At 44.3% G+C, this 18,320-nt stretch overlaps 1 protein-coding gene across 4 annotated transcripts in view; it reads left to right on the top strand.

The window, feature by feature from the left end:
* The window catches only part of CNOT10 (CCR4-NOT transcription complex subunit 10), a 550,184-nt gene that overhangs the window by 372,652 nt on the left and 159,212 nt on the right, over nucleotides 1–18,320 (top strand). For all 4 annotated transcript variants that reach the window (XM_086942099.1, XM_086942101.1, XM_086942102.1 and 1 more), the window contains one exon: nucleotides 10,769–10,942. In XM_086942099.1, the coding sequence (XP_086798225.1) occupies nucleotides 10,769–10,942 (174 nt within the window). The remainder of the gene's footprint in view (nucleotides 1–10,768; nucleotides 10,943–18,320) is intronic.

The raw sequence follows: 18,320 nt of genomic DNA, 5'->3' as shown, positions 1-18,320 counted from the left end.
CTAATCCACCCTCCAACGCCAAACGTAAATAGCATTAGGCAACATTTAATTCAATAACAAAACATCGGATTACACACATGTAGGTATTCAAAAATGAAAACTTAATGCATCGCGAGGACAGTGCACCAATTAATACATAAAAACGCAGAAAAGGATTGTTAAATATAACATTTTTTACAAAAAAAAATAAATCCAAAGAAAATAGGGAAACATCTGAATACACAGCGAGTAATACACCAATTTAAAAGGGGACAAAGACATCTAAAGAACACAAATTCACAACATAAAGCAGTTACTAAAGTAAGGGGAAATAAATAAACCATTAAACAATGGTGGAAAGAATCCACAAAACAAAGAAAGTGCGTAATCACAAGAGCACGAGACCTCACATCCTAATTGCAATGCTTCCATAAGTACAATAAAGTATTCCACGAAAACTACACAACAAAAACAATACAATTTTTAAAGGTGGCTTCATACTTCTACTTTGCCACAATTAATGCGCATCTGTAGTCGGAAATTTTAAAGGAGGTAAACATTGTCTCTAATGAGCAAACACAGACAAAATCACTGCGCATCTATGTTAATGCAAGCCAAGCTTTTGCAGTGCGAATTGATGTGTACCTTACAAAAAAATGATAACTTTTTACATGCATTATATAAAAAACGTTACTGATGTGTTTGTTTTTTGATTCAGCGTTAACAACAGCATCAATCAACATTACATAGGTCTTGATTAGCTTCTAAAACAACGCTTCACAACATTAATACATTTGAAGTGTACAATATTCACGGAGAAAAAATGATCACTTATAGGCATCATCACAACCACTCACACCCTCACCCACCCTCACCCTCACACACCCTCACTCATCCTCACCCTACATCACACCCTCACACTCTCACAACCTCACACCCTCAATCACACTCATACCCTCACACACCATCACTCACCAACACACGCTCAGCCTCACTCACAACCTCAAACCCCCAGCCACTCACCCTCACACTCACACCGTCCAAGTCCACCCTCCAACTACACCCTAAAACTACAATACCACACTACAACTCTACCCTCCAACTACAACTCCACCCTCCAACTCCACACATAAATAGCGTTAGGCAACATTTACCCTCACCCCCTCATCCTCACACACACACTCACAACACTCACACCCTCACTCATACTAAAAGTCACCCTCAATCACTCTCACACACCATCACACACCCTCAAACCCCCAAACACTCACATCCACTCACCCTCACACTCACACCGTCCAAGTCCACCCTCCAACTACACCCTATAACTACAATACCACCCTACAACTCTATCCTCCAACTACAACTCCACCCTCCAACTCCACACATAAATAACGTTAGGCAACATTTATTTTAATACGTAAAAATCGGATTACACACTTGTAGCTATTCAAAAATTAAAACTTAATGCAACGCAAGGACAGTGCAGCAATTAATACACAAAAATGAAGAAAGGGATTGTAAAATAAAACATTTTTCACAAAGATCATAAATGCACACAAAATAGGCAAACATCTGAATACACAGCTAATAATACAACAATTTAAAAGTGGACAAAGCGAGCTAAAGGAAACAAATTCACAACATAAAGCACTTCCTAAAGTAAGGGAAAATAAACCATTAAACAATGGCAGAAAAAATCAAAAACACAAACAAAGTGCGTAATCACAAAAGCACGAGACTTCACAGCCTAATTGCAATTCTTCCAAAACTACAACAAAGTATTCCACTCAAAGTAACAAAAGAAATCTAAACAATGCATTTAAGTATTAAAAAAAAAAGAAAGTAAACCGCATACATAAATATACTCGAAACGAAATAGCCCTTAGAAGTTCAAAAAAAGTTCATGTACGTCAAATAACAAACAGCTACAAAAAAAAAAAATTAGTTGTCGCTAACATTTACATTACATATCAACGTTAAAAAAATGATTTACATTTTCTTTAAATAAATAAATAACAAGTAGTGCAATCGCTAACAAAAAATGTCACTATATAAATACACTCTTAAATATTAATTAATTTATACATACTATAGATACTACATTAAATTAGATACAAAATAACTTAGAAATTAAATCTTACCTGTCAAACGACGCAGCACCAGCACACGAACAAGCACACGCCTTCCGCGCACCACGATTCTCGATCTTCTGGGGAATTCCAGCGTCGACGTAAGCAAATCGGAACGCTACGTCAAAAACGTAGCGCTCCGATTGGCTACAAAAAAACGTCAATCAAAAGTAAACAGTGACAACACAAAAAAAAAACTAGAACGCTGACGTAGGTAGCGTCACGGTGACGCATTGCGTCAGCCCTTTTAAAATTAATACATTTAATACGGGAGTCCACAGACACAAAACACACACATAACACTACACATATTAAAACACACACACACAGTTTAATTACATAAAAACATACACATATGGCAGGACAATTCAAAAAGGAAGCTCTATCACATTTTATTTATTACAACACATATTAAAAAAAACACATTTAAATTACTTATAAACATACACAGCCTCATACCCTCACCCTCACAACCCCTAACTCTCACACACCTTCACACACCCTCAATCACCCTCACACATCACCCTCACACACCGTCACACACCCACAACCTCACACCCCCTCACTCACCTTCACACACCCTCACCCACCCTCACCCACCATCACGCGCACTCAGCCTCAAACCCCCTCACTCACCCTCACACACACTCACACCCCCTCACCCTCACACCCCCTCACCCTCACACACCCTCGATCCCCTCACACCCCTCACAACCCTCTCACACTCACTACACCTCACACCCTCAACCTCACACACCCTCACACACACTCACCCCCCTCACCCTTGCACCCTCTCACCATCAACACCCCTCACCCTCACACACCCTTATCCTCATACCCTCACCCTCACACACCCTCAGTCACCCTCACACCCTCACCCTCACACACCCTAACTCTCACCCTCACCCACTCACACACCCTCCGACTCCCTCACTCACACACCCTCACCCTCACACAACGTCACACACCCTCAGCCTCACACACCCTCACTCACCCTCACCCTCACACACACACTCACACACCCTCACCCTCACACACACACTCACACACCCTCACCCTCTAGCTCCCCTCACACCCCTCACGACAATCTCACACTCACTACACCTCACACCCTCATCCTCACACACCCTCACACACACTCACCCACCCTCAGCCTTGCAACCTCTCACCATCAACGCCCCTCACCCTCACACACCCTTACCCTCATCCCCTCACCCTCATTCACCCTCAGTCACCCTCACACCCCCTAACTCTCACTCACCCACTCACACACCCTCACACTCCCTAACTCACCCTCACACACCCTCACCCTCACACCGTCACACACACTCAGCCTCACACCCCCTCACTCACCCTCACACCCCATCACCCTCACACACCCTCACCCCCTCACACCCCTCACCCTCACACCCCTCACCCTCACACTCACACCACTCAAGCCACAGATGGGTGTGCGATGGGAGGACGCTCAGCTTGCAGGGCTGTGCTTCTCTCCCCTGCTTCTCTCCCCTGCTGCACTCTCCTGCTCTCTAGAGATGTGGCATAACAACAAGAGCTGCCATCAAAGTCACGTAAATACAAAACATGTTGCATTCCAAATGCGATAGGTGTCACATTCACAAAAGTTAAAACTATTGGCGTTGTGAATGACAAAGCTATCCATTTAGCTATTTCAAAAATCAACACAAAAAAAAAATCATTTACAAGACCAATAGCTCCTACTTTTATAATGCGAGACCTATTGCATTTCCAATGCTTGTTTTATGTATTGTCTTTTACACACTGTTGTTAGGCTGATCTTTTTTAGTACACATTATGCTGCAATCTGGGGTTTATGAGTTTTTTTCTGTCACACCTCTACCCCAAAGCCTCTCACTGAAAGGTGTAAACTCTAGCACTGCCACGCTCACGAATGCCTTACAGTGCAACCACACACACAACACCACACACAGAACACCACACAAACACAACCACACACACCCACAACCACATAGAACCACACATACAAACACACACACAACAAACACATACACAACTACACTTAAAACCGAACCGTCAGTGCACACTTTCACCACGCACAGACACTATCACTCCTCAGTACATGCTTTCACCACACACAAACACCACCAACCACCAGTGCACGCTTCCACCAGGCACACACCAACAGACATAGTACACACTTTCACCAGGCACACACACACCATCCGCCATCAGTGCACGCTTTCACCAGGCATACACACACCACCAGCCGTCAGTGCGCAATTTCACCATTCACACACACACCACCAGACGTCAGTGCACGCTTCTAACTATCGCCCTCACTCTACCTATCGCCCTCCCTCTATCTATCGCCCTCCCTCTTATCTATCTATCGCCCTCCCTCTTATCTATCGCCCTCCCTCTATCTATCGTCCTCCCTCTATCTATCGCCTTCACTCTATCTATCGCATCACCACAGCATCACTCAGCACCACCACAGCATCACTCAGGAGCACAACAACATCATTATGCTTTACCACAGCATCACTGAACGCCACAGCATCACTTGTCGCCACCACAACATCACTCCGCACCACCACAGCATCAATCTGTACAACCATTCAACAAGAACTGGTTCAAATATGTTTTCTCAATGTTTTAAGCTTTATTACAAATGTCCCAAAAATATGTTAATATTTCACTTCTGTTCTTGTATTTTCGTCACAATAAAATACACTGAACATAATCTTCACAAAAGTTATTTACAAAAGTTTAAACTATTGCCATTATAAATTACAATAACTTTTAAGTATTTTTTATTTTAAAAAAATAAAAACCATTGTTATTTGTAATATAAATACATCTAAGTCACGTTAAATACAACACATATTGCATTATAAATGCTATAGGTGTCACATTTGCGAAAAGTTAAAACTATTGGCATTGTAAATGACAAAACTATTAATTTCGCTACTTTCGAAACCAACACATAAATAAAAAAAATATCATTTACAATACCAATAGCTCAAACTTTCCTAATGCGAGACCTATTGCATTGCAAATGCTTGTTGAGATAGGTGTTTAGGGATCTGAGATCCAGAATAGGACACAATTGGAGGATGTTTTTCCTGATCAGAAAAAATCGGGAGTAAAATCCCTTTCCTTTTTGGGAATTCGGTACCGGTTCTATTGCTCCTTTTCGGAGCATTGTCCGAATCTCCTTCTGGAGTTAATGCAGATGATTGACTTTTTGATGCACCGGTGGTGTACAAGGAGACGTCTGTAGAAATTCTAGAGTGTGGCTGAATCGAATAATGTTGAGGACCCATTGGCCGTGGTTATTTTATGTCAATTTTGAAAATAATGAGCAATCTTTCCACCCAGGGGAGCACTTGATCTTAGAGGCGTTGATGTAGCCGGAGATTGAAGGTTGTCATTGTCGTCGAGTGTTGTCCTTCCCCTGACGACCTCCTTTGCCTCTCGAAGTCATTTTCGTATAACTTCCTGATTAACGCTGAGAATACTGCTGGCGGTAGGGCTGGGATGAAGTGGTGTAAGAGGAATATCTCCCCTGCTGATATCCTCCTCTATAAGAAGATTGTCCTCTACCTCTAGAACCTCGAAAAGGAACCTTTCTGTATTGTAGAGTTTCCATTGCTTTTGCAGTATCCGTATCCTTCTTGATACACTGTAGTGTGTCATCAATATGTTTACCGAATAAATCTTCACCATTGAAGGGAAGGTCTAAGATCTTATTTTGCACTTCAGGCCTAAAAGCCGTAGCTCGTAGCCGTCCTTGTCTGCTCAGAACTGCCGCTCCTCCCAGAGACCTAAATGCCGTGGTCGCTATATACATAGCGCAGTCTATGACTTCCGCCGAAGTCCTCTCACCCTCCAGAAGAATTTTTCTTGCCTCTTGTTTCTCTGGCTCCGGCACCCGGTCAATATAAGGCGACAGGTCGCACCACATTTTCCTGTCGTATCTTCCTAGAATAGCGCGGACATTTGCAGCTTTCACCAGCAGGGCAGACATTAAGGAACACCTCTTTCCTGCATTGTCCAGCCCCCTACCCTCTCTGTCTGGTGGTGTTGTAATTGGAGCCGACGGATTTCTCGATTTCTGCTGCGCCGCCTGCGTAATCACTGAATCCGGTTTTATATGACCCAAAAGACACGCTGGTGCATCTGAAGGCGCTTTATATTTCTTATCTAGTCTGGCTAGAACCGGAGTCACGGTAGCCGGTGTCTCCATAACCTTCATGCCATCGTCCAAGGTATCTGGATCACGTTGAGATCTTGGTGGTGGAGACCTAGGAATGGACTCCGGCAAGATCTCCCTTCTTCGAGGCGTAACCTCAGAAATTTCCTGAGAGGTTTGAGGCACTGGATACCTTCTTCTATAATCCTCCAACATGCTCTATAGATATTTCAGTAAAGATGATGGCACACTAGTCATCTCCTCATGATGCTCTTGGTGGAATTGCTGCTGTTCTTGGGGATGATGGTGAAACTCCCCATATTCATCCTCCGAATCTTCCTGATATTTCACTCTTAATTGCGAAGGACTACTCGCATATCCAAAAGGACCACCTTCCTCTTCGTCCTCTTCGTCCTCCTCTTCACCAAGGTGAGAAGGGACTAATGGAGACACCTTGCTTGGAGATGTAATTTCTGGCATTATTGTCCTTTTCCGGGGTCTTTTCTCTCGTCGACGAGCCCGTCAACGAGATCCCCGTCGTCGACAATATTATCGTCGTCGACGCTATCGTCGACATTGTAGTTACATCAACGTAGTAATCGTCGTTGCCGTCTCAAATCCCAGTCAAAGTAAGATGATTTGAAGAGTTTGAGCAGAGCTCAAAGGAGACTCCCTAGCACAATGTGCGGTAGAAAATCTGAGGGGCAAAAGGTTCTCTCAGGAGGGTTCTAGAGGGTGAGGGGCTCTGATTGGTTCAGAGAAAAGTTAGGTCCTTTTTACATAACAAATGTAATGGGTTGCAAAAGGAAAATGGGCCTAGGCCTTTTTTCAGTTTGCTTTACTACTAAGCATAGCTTTGTTATATACCAGAGACTCCCGTCTTGACGGCGGGGAATGATTCAGGCATGTGACTCTATGAAAGCTCCAATCCTTTCCTTTCTTGTTTTGGACTACATTTTATTAGGTTTATTTGCTATATTCATGCTGTTGTCACACATTATATTTTAGATGTGCATTTCAACAGCTGTTCATGTGGAGCAGCTGATGAAATGCACATCTATGTGAAATGCACATGATCTGTGATCATATTGGGGCTATCCATAATATGTATTTAATTCTACATTGACTTTCACATTTAGTGTAACAATTGTGAACATGAGTTGTCATAATCTTGTGTGGTATGATCTAGTCTTATGTTTATGAATTTTATGATGTGTAACTAAAACTCCTACAAATAAATCACCCACTGTAGTTATCCCTACCAACTCCCAGCTAGTTAGTTCTCTAGTGCTATAGTATCCAGTATCTTTGGGCAATTTCCATAATGGAATTTCTGGGATATTAACAATCGCTTGATGTCCCAAACTGAGCTTTGATTACAACCCAGTGCCAACCTCCTCAATCTAGGAAGTGCCCATATCGTGGGTGACTTGAGGGAGTCCCATTTCTGAAATGTTTGTATCATAGAGCCAATGCACACGCCATTGCAGCGGAAGCCCAGGTAAATACATTTCAAAATCCGGGGTTCCTTTGCTACCCTGTGTCACTGGTAATTTCCGTTTAGACATGGCTATGGTGACCTGTTTTCCTTATCCACTTACCCAGTTGAGGTGTCAAAAGATTGATTTCACCACCAATACTGACGGGTTATCAAACTGGTATAAGAGGTGGGGGCATTATGATTTGATTTTAGATAGTGCAATGCTCCCCCTCACTGTCAATAGTAGTCCAGAAGGCTGCACAGAGGCTCAATTCTGCAGTTGGCACTCCAAATTTACCATCTGGTATATCTATTTGTGAGTTGTACACCCTAATTCCCTACTAACAAAGTATGAGATTCCTATCTGATACATGCATACTCCCGGATAACACTATTTTGAACTAATCCCCATCTAGTCGGGAAGAGGCAAGACTTTGTTCAGTTCACATTCAATCCCTCCGCCAACTCAAATTCACATAGGGTTTCTGTCACTGACCACTGAAAATCAGTATGTAGTTTGCATAGACTGAGACTTGGCGAATGCCTCCTATTAAAAACCACCCCACTGCTGACCTTCTGACCGCAATCTAGCTGATACAGGTTCCAGCACAAATACTGTCAACTGTGTAGATGGCAAACATTCATCTGTTGTGCCTCTTGACGTGACACTCGGTATGTCTGACTAAGTTTGATCTTCTCCATGGACCAAGCATACAACAGTTAAATCAATACAGTACCTGAAACGGATATAACCAGCTCAGCGCAATAAAATCTTTTTAATGTCCAGGGTGGAGTGTGTAAAGTGTGGCAATTCAGTGGTGTTTCTTCTACAACAATGAACAGTCTCCTAATATTTAATGAAGCATTGTAGCCTCGTATAAACTCATTTTTTGTCAGGGTGAATCAATTTAAGTAAATACAACCGCAAGGTCTGGCCAATACATTACTCATTTTATAGACCTCATTGATAATAGGGTTCGCCTCCATTTCTGATGTTCTTGCACCTAATACCCCCCCCCCCCCCACCTCAGGTTTAATGGCCCAGGTAAATTGTCTGCAGGTGAGAGCTGAGGGTACTGTCTAGATTCCTGTTAAGGGTGTGTTAAACCTGTTGCCACTCTGAACTGACGTGTTGATCAGTCATCCTGTTCATCTTAATGGTTACAGCATCTGTTCAGAGTATGTGATTATATGAAGATTTTGTGTACTTTAAGCAGTAGGAGTGTCCAGTAAACAACAGGTTGAATTTAGATCTCTTTTTAAAAATCAAAGGATCATGATGAGAAGAAAGTTAGCACTCCCACATTCCTGGGAAAGACACTTATGTCCACTTTTGCCACATCCAACAGTTAGATTAATGCTACCAAAGTGATTTGGCTACAGACGTCTGTTTTTTATTTTTGGTGTTTTTATTTGATTCTGGTGAGTTATAGCAGGGGATGGGTATGCACATCGTTGAAACATGAATCATAGACTCATATTTGAAGTTTATTTTTCTATCACATTAATGGTGAATTTGTGTAAGTTAGATGGAAATCCAAAACTAGGATTGGTACTTGATTTACCCAGCAAAGTTCAAAAGAAAAGAGCCCCATTTAATTTAGAACCTTAGAGACGTAAATAAAGAACAATGATTGAGTCCTCCTTCAGGTCCCAAAACAACAATAGTGCAGTTCAGCAAAACTGCGGAGTCCGCAATAGCTGCTCATTATGTTCCTGCACCTTTTTGGGGCTTGTCTCTTTAGAGTCCGTTTCAAAGCATCTGAAGATCTGTATCAAGCTTCTGAATCTTGATCTTTGGGCATGTGCCACATTATTGTTACGTTAATCTTTTATCATCATTAGTGTCTTTGACTTCTCGTTGATCTCTGTGGCCTTTCAGATTATGTGCAATTTAATGCCTTTATACCAGGACCAGGGTCCTGTTAATTGGCTTACAAATGTTATGTTCACCAGATCTTGGGGTAGCTGGGTCTTACAAATGTTATGTTCACCAGATCTTGGGGTAGAGGGGTCCCTATGCCTCTGTAACTGGTTATGTAGATCTCCCTATAGCCTGTAGTAGGTGGGAAGGCATACCCTTGAATTTATACTTTCATGTGGAACATGAAGAGTGTTACAGTGAGTTTTAGGCTATAGTGATCTTTGTGATAATTTCTTCTTGCATGAGTGCAGTCTTTGGGCTTTCTTCCAACACTATACCTCCTTAAATTCAAAAGTCTTAATAGATTTGTTGCTCTATTTCTCTCGCTTAACACTATCATATTCACATAACACACGTTCATGTCATCTGCCAGCCTTTTGGTTTATAAAGCCTGTGTCGTGTTCTAGCCGAAACTGAAACAGAACTGTCTATGGGCCCTCCGATCACAGCTGTTTTTTTACTGATTGCATCTTAACTTATGTTCGTAAGGTGAATCCTACATTTCCTCAAACTCACGTTTAGTACCTCGGCTCTAAAGGCTTCGGTACATTGTATACTAGATTACAGCTGAGGATCCAGTTGGTGCAGAATGCCACCACTTGCTTTGTTCAAGGGGGAAGGTATCTAACTGCCAGAGAAGAATGGTCTGTTGAATTGGAAGTCTGAGGTGACCATCAGGAGGGAAGAAGATCATCTTGTATGGCTCGTTAAAGCACTTTGATAGTTTCAAGTCTCATGTAAGAGCTTATTTTGTTGTTTCTAATATTAGTTCTTTGATAACATGCATCGCCCGCTGATGTAGTGCAAACATTGTTGCAGGTAAGTATAATGTCTTATTTTGCTTTAAGATACACTGTTTGTAGTGACTTGTTCCTGAGGCATAAGTGTTGTAAATATCTGTTAATGTAGCATACAAATGACCTAGACGAAGCATAGTATCAAAAACCTTTTACTGTTTTCTTACTGTGACCCTTAGCAAAATGTGGAAGGAATTCTAAGATCAGACCTCGTTGTGCTTACACCCTGCAATATGAATAATGTGTACTGAAGTTGTAATTTCTTTTTTTCCCCAAAAGCGATGGGCAGTCCTCCGCTATTCCTGTAGCCAGCATGGAGTTTGCAGCCATCTGTCTAAGAAATGCTCTGCTTTTACTTCCTGAAGACCAGCAAGACCCTAAGCAGGAGAACGGTTCTAAAGCCAGTAGCCAGGGGAATGTAGATAACTGCAGTGAAAACAGTGAAGCTTGCAGGTAAAGCCAACATGTTCTGAGATACTGGTAATGTCCATATTAAGGTAGACCAGCCCAGTGAGAAGTAGGAATCTGATCTTGGAACATTTCAAAATGAGATTACACGAAGATTTGCAAAAAAGAAATACATCTTGAATACTTCAGTTATTGTAACACTTCTCTCGGTGTGGTTGTAATGCATTGCACTTGATTTATTTATTACGTTATGAAGTTTTAAATGCATAAACATAGAAATTGTAATTGCTTTTTAATTGTCCCTGTTTGGATCATATGAGCCATCATAGGAATACAAAAATCGTCAGTCACTAAATCCAGTACAATTCTCACCATGTGCTTGTTGGTGAACTGCTTCAGTCTTGGAAAAGATGGGACGTGCTGTCGAGGGACTGTTTTACTACCTCTTCAGTTAAAACCAGACCACCTAATTATATGAAACAAACAGTGAATAAAATAGGATTAAAGGAAGAATATCTGTCTTTAATTTTATATTGGAATTGTGGTTCATCATACTTGGTACAAACTCAGTGTGGTTTACTTTTCTGTTCTATCATCATGTCTACATAATTCAGAAGGTCTGTCCTATTCCCTAATGCGGCTTCTGGCAATCAAATATAACCCATCTATATTCTCCTTATAAATGAGGGAACTGGCAAAGACGAGCATGCACTTGGCTGGATAGGGTATGACTGTGTACTTTGTGCTTGCATATGTTTTTATTTCCTCTTCTCTGGGCTGTGCTGGGCAGAGGTTGTCCCCAGTGTGCACCCTCTGCCTCTAGTGAAGAGCTCACTATTGGTGTCGTCCTGTGTGTAACTGCTCACTTATCTCAAGTAAGGGTGCCTTATCTGCCGTGTGGTTTCTCTCTAATTTCCTTGTGTAGCAGCCCTGTTCTCCTGCTTTTGCAGTATCTCGTTTGCTTGTTCTCTAGTCACCTTTGTCTGGTTACTCTGCTGTTCTGTATGTGACTGACACATTGTGTTCTTGCTCCCTGATCTCCTGTGTGTGGCTGCACCGCTTTTTGTGGCTGTGCGTGCACCTGTGAGATCTGTCTTTTAGGAAATAGTGATACTGTTTTAAAGAGTACTTAGCCATTACATCTAAATCTAACCTTGGGCTTCAGCCGCCCTTGTTGCTCAATGCAGAGATTCTTTTGATATGGTATGCAACAAGTAACAACAAGTAAGTGAAATCCAAACCTTAACTTGCACTTTACTTTGTGGTCAGCGGCCACTTTCTAAGTTTATCCAACTTCAAGCTCTTAACTAACCTACATCTTATATGCTGAATCTTTCTTCCACAGCTCAAATGTGAGATTTCCCCATTTGAACTCCTTTACAAACCTGCTTGATGTAACAACCTAAAATTGCCTTACTCTTCTGCACCACATATATCTTGTGGGTTATCTTCCTAATTGTAAAACCGCCCATTGTTCGCAAAATGACACACATGGTTATGCGTGATCTCTCATTTTCTCCTCATTCTCTGCAGACTAATATCAGAAAGTAATAAATCTTCTGCTGCCACCAATTTGTGTGGCCAGAAAATTCAGTGTCCATTCTCACAGGGCCATGAGGTTGCCTAATAGCTAATGTCCTGAGACACTTTTCTTTGTTAGGACAGGAGAGTGGCAGGCTCCAAATTACCAACCAACCTCCTGGTGCATGAAGGTTTTTCATGCACCTCAAGGAGAAAAGCCCACCGCTGCATGTCGGTAGTTCTAGTCTGACCCACAAAACTAACTGTAATGCAGCCACAAAATAAAGAAACAAGGTACGGGATGCTGAAGCCTGTGACTTGCCACTGGTTTGTAGAATATATACTCTTCATCCCAAGCTTCTCCATAGGTATGATTCCTCACTAAGGAATCAGCATAACTATCATTCAAGTGGCTGCAGCCACCTGCACCGTACCTATGCCCTTCAGCTGCTTCTTTAGTGTGTCCAGTTTTACCTCTCCATTTGTGAACTGTTTGTATGCCTCTGTTGAATTATGAAAACATGGTCTAACAGTGTTCTCATGCACAAGCTCATAAAGGTGCTTATGTTAGGGCTCCAGCATTTGACTAGAATCGCATCATCTTTCATCTTTAATTCTTCCTGTTCCAAAAATTACATCCTTTATTCTGTACCATGCCCTCAACCCCTTCCCTCTCTTCTTCGATCCATTGCAGCTACCACTAGGGCTAGCCAGTGTAAGGACTGGGGTATCCCTTCCAAATATTATCCAACCAACTACAAAAATCTTTTTACTGTCACCCTTCTCTGGAAGCCACCTTCTCTAGGTCTTCGGATACTTTTAATGAGCACTGTAAGAAGGATTGCCGCAGACTCGATAGCTACAGTTTCTTTTCCCTTCCCACAAACAGACAGAAAATATCAGTACATCGGGTGTGAACTCAGAAGGTGCCTTGACTTTGCCTAAAAAAATCCTATTTGTTGCTATGTTTCACTATATAGATCAGATATTTCCTCAGCCTCTGAAGTATCTCCTTTGTCAATCTCCACTTGGAAGCATCCTCAGCCTCACCCCAGACCTGCATATTCAGATTATCTCAGATGTGTTACCTGGTGTTCAGGGATGTTCTCTAAATAGTTTACATCTTACCCTCTGGGATGACATTCCCATCTGTCACCTGATATGTCTCTTGAGGGAAACATCCTTAACAACGATAATTGTATAACGACTTACCTGAACAACGAAGCCGGAACTGCACGACTTCCCTGAACCACGAGTCTCTCCATTACACTCCTCAGAATTAAGGGAACATTAGGGTGGGGGGGGGGGGGGGGGTCTCTTCCCCCCCCCCCCCCCCCCCCCCCCAAAAAGGAGAAAAAAAATAAAAGCTAATGGTATGCGTAGTAAAACAAAAAAAAAGTAGATTTAGATCCGTTTATTTGTTACGAGTGGTTCACTCAAGAAGAATTGTAATTACAATAGTGCCATCTACTGGCAAAACACGAGATGTAAAATGTCGTGGTTTAGGAAAGTCGTGTTAAAAAAAGGTAGTGGTTGAGAAAATCTTGTGGTTAGGCTTTCGAGGTTAAGGAAGCCGTGGTTTAGGAAGTCGTTGTTTAGACATACAACCGTCTCATGAATCTGTGGTAGCAAACTATTTGGGTGCTGCGCTGCCTTTTTGGTGGTAACCCCAAAAGCTACCCCCTTTACCTGAATGAGTTCTTACATAATGAAGGAAGTTATTCTTTAGTTACTCATGTCTATCCATTAACTGCCATAACTTTCTTTCCAGTTCCTTGATATCATCCTCAAGATCACAAACAGTATTTAAATTTGTCACTTTGTTGGCAGTACATATTCAGTTTCTCCTCCACTTGCAATCCCAAAGTGGACTGTGTGACTAATTTTCTCTCATCGGCTGTAAATTGGAGTGCCCTCCACACCTCATATAAAAACGTGTGACCTTTTGCTCCCTTTAGTTTGAACTTGCTTGTCGATATGCACATAGACAACTTCCTCCATAATTTGACCCAGTGTTTCTGAGACTCCGAAGACTTCAAGCTACAGTCGCTGTCAGAATTTGCAGACCTTCCAAAGCAAAAAGCCCTACTTCGATTATGTCATCCTTTGTTGGTTCCCCATCCATTATGATGGGTGACGTGACCTTCCCTCTTTTCTAGTTGTTCCCCAAATAATTGCTGCATAAACTGAATTTAGAGGTAGGCCACACTCTCCTTTACTGCTGCAAGCAATATGTCGGACAAGAAAACTCAGTAACCCTTCTCATGAGGGCCAAGGGGTTATATAGCAGCTCCTACACGGAGTACACTCTCTTCACTTAGACTGGGAAAGTTCTGGATTACCCACCAACCTCCAGGCTTACTGCCAGTCCATCATACACCCAGCTGGACACTGAACACTTAATAATGTGTGAGAATCTTTATTCTGCATAGGTGAAACAGTTCTACCATCATAGCTGGGCAATTTCTTACATCTAACCGAGCCACCATAAATCTAGACAGACACAACAAATAGCAGACTTCTGCATTGTTGACCCACAAAGATAATAGTTTGATATTTGTTAGCCACAGTTATCAAGACAAAATCACACAGACCTGGTACCTTGCATATTTTGTCTGTTAAGCTACATTCGCGAATCATTGCTCTCTAAACTCCTTCTTTCTAACTGTCATGAATCATCAGCCTTATTGCGAACTCATTTGTATCAGGTGCTCAAAAACTGTTGCTCTTGCTCTCCTTTTTTTAACAGTTCATTCATAGCCAGGGCATTGTGTCCCAATCGCTGCTCTGTATTGTTGTCTTGATTCTTCCTCCAGCTCATTCTTAGCCCTGACACTTGTGTTCCAATCATTACTGTGTACTTTTTAGGTTTCGCCTGGCGATCCGCTGCGCAGCAGCGTTGGCGCAGGCGAAATCTAATGTTAGAACAGTACTGGCTTTGTCCCGCCTTCTCTTCCATTGGCTAGCTCCATAAATGGAGGCTAGCCATTGGAAGAGAGATATGTCCGTCATTGCCGGAGCAGATTCGTGGGCGTTCCGGCGATTTTTACTCATCCCGCCCCTTTTAGAACGTCATTGCGGCGGTGGGCGGGTGTTTTTTTTTTTCCCTCTGCATGTTTTGGCCATTTTGAACGTGTGTTTTGCAGAAGTGGGAAGCGGCATTTTGTACGTCCGTGGCTTGTCTTTGTTTTCTGGTTGTTTACTTTGTAGGTCTGAGCTGGTGGACTCATTAAATGTCACATTGTCACATCATCGCCGCCGGCCCCCGATCCTCGCTATCATCTTCTTCCAAACTCCGCGGCGCTTCCCGTGGACGCCCCGTCCAGGTAGCAGCCGCCTCAGCCTGTGTCAGCCCACGCCTCCTGGAGCCGGGGGCTGAGAGCCTCGCTCTGGAGGCGGCCCGGGGCTGCGAGGGCGGCTGCTGCTGCTGCTTGGACTGCAGGACGTGCCGGGTGGGCGAGCCCGGGGCGTGCCGCTGACTGCCTGCCAGAGCGGGGCGTGTGAGTCCAGGAGGGATTTGAACCCTGCGCTGCAGAGCGGAGACAGCATGGCTGGAGTCTGAGGTGCCTTGTGTGGAAGAGGGTCCCCTACCCCAGCATCAGATAGCGTCAGGAGGGCTTCTTGCCGCTGCAGGGCTGTCGTAGGGAGCCTAACCTGGCTGGGGAGTCTGGAGAGCAAGGGATAGTTCCGGCCGACAGGCGGCGTCCTATCCAGCGCGGGAGGGTGCGCCACCATGGCACCCTGGCACCCAGCGCCACCGCGAACCCTGCTCTGGCTCACCTTTGGGATCCTGTGCTGCGCGCCCAGACCGGTAAGGGGGCAGCTGATGGCGGGTGGCGGCCCGGGGCACTGCTGTCAGGAGGTACTTGTTTGGCGACTCTGAACTGCCTCTCCAGTGGCATCCGGGCTGTACAATGTGTTGTGGGTGACTCTGAGCAAGATGGTGGCATGTCGTGATCGCGCCCCCAGAGGTTGTCATTAAGACAGGCTCGCATCATGTGCAGAATGTAACCCTGGGTTTGGCATCATGGCCCCCTGGCAGAGTTCAGAGGTGTTTAAAGGAGAGGATGGAATGTACCAAGTGCTTTCATGAGTTGTCATTAAGTTAAGATGGCATGCCCAAAGTAGGCATGGGTTTGAATGAGGGCACCATGGCATGTGCTGGGTATTCCTCGGAGGTAGGCATTACGTGCTGAATGTGTCTTTCCAGTTGCCATAAGGTAGGAAGCCACGTGCTGAGTGTTACTCTGAGGTTGGCATTAACGAGGAATGGCATACGAAGAGTGTTTTCTGGGTTTGACATGAGAGTAGGCTGGCATGGGCTGAATGTGTCTGCGTGGCTGGCATAAGGGGCATGTGCTGATGGCGTCTATGCGGTTGGTGTTTATATTGTGTCATTTGGAATAGCCACAGGACCGGCTGGTATGTGATGAAGGTGACTCTGGGGCTGGCATCATGACACCGTGGCATTTGTTGAGCGTGACTTGGCATCAAAACAGGATGAAGTGAACTTTTGGAGTTGGCATAAGGGAAGCCAGGCCTCTGCTGAGGATCCTTAAGGAGTTGGAATGGGCTGAGCATGTCATTGTGGTTGGCAGCTCCATGGAACAGTGTGCATTAAAATGCGTACATGGTACCTAGCATGGCATTAAAACAAAATGTCACCAAATGTTATGGTTCTGATGCTGACCTCACTGTGTTTGGCATGGAACAGACTTGGGTGTGCAACATGTTGCCCTGAGTTTCACATCATGACATCATGTGACGCATTATGGGCGTTTAGGGGGCATTTTAACTTGGCAAGGAGGAAATGTGCCGGGTGTCACAGGTGTGAGCTTCGTATTAAAGGTAATGTCGAGTGTTTCTCTGACGCTGGTACAAAGGTGGGATGACGAACTGAGTCAATCAATCAGTCAAATAACTTTATTCACATTGAGTAAATGCATAAAAGTACAAGTAGTTATCACAGTACGAATTGATAAAGGAATAATTCAAAATAGTTAAAAATTAATTGTATACATTTTTCCTTTTAAAAGATATCAACATTTATATGTATCCACATTACTGGAGCTAGCAGCTGTACATTTATGAGAGGAATATTTGCAGTAATCAATTTATGATGGTAACACCCTCGCGTGTGGTTTGTTCAGAATAGCCAAGCACTGGAAACACGGCTGTGCTTGCTTCCCTGCCCCCTGGCTGTGCTTGTTTCCCTGCCCCCTGGCTGTGCTTTCTTCCCTGCCCCCTGGCTGTGCTTGCTTCCCTGCCCCCTGGCTGTGCTTGCTTCCCTGCCCTCTGGCTGTGCTTGCTTCCCTGCCCATGCTTGCTTCCCTGCCCCCTAGCTGTGCTTGCTTCCCCGCCCCCTGGCTGTGCTTGCTCCCCCCCCCCCTGGTTCCCCTTCCCCTGGTTCTGCTTGCTTCCCTGCCACCTGGTTGTGCTTGCTTCCCTGCCACCTGGCTGTGCTTGCTTCCCTGCCCCCTCGCTGTGCTTGCTTCCCTGCCCCCTCGCTGTGCTTGCTTCCCTGCCCCCTCGCTGTGCTTGCTTCCCTGCCCCCTCGCTGTGCTTGCTCTCCTGAGTGTGTGTGGCTCTGGGTGGGTGTGTGTGGCTCTGGGTGGGTGTGTGTGGCTCTGGGTGGGTGTGTGTGGCTCTGGGTGGGTGTGTGGGGCTCTGGGTGGGTGTGTGGGGCTCTGGGTGGGTGTGTGGGGCTCTGGGTGGGTGTGTGGGGCTCTGGGTGGGTGGGTGTGGCTCTGGGTGTGGGTGTGGGTGGGTGTGTGTGTGGCTCTGGGTGGGTGCGTGTATGTGTGGCTCTGGGTGTGTGTGTGTGTGGCTCTGGGTGTGTGTGTGTGTGGCTCTGGGTGTGTGTGTGTGTGTGTGTGGCTCTGGGTGGGTGTGTGTGGCTCTG

Source organism: Lissotriton vulgaris, chromosome 10 (assembly GCF_964263255.1).
Source record: "Lissotriton vulgaris chromosome 10, aLisVul1.2, whole genome shotgun sequence".
Lineage (NCBI taxonomy): Eukaryota > Metazoa > Chordata > Amphibia > Caudata > Salamandridae > Lissotriton > Lissotriton vulgaris.
The sequence above is the reverse complement of the archived record's forward strand: the minus strand, read 5'-3'. Positions and strand labels throughout refer to the sequence as shown.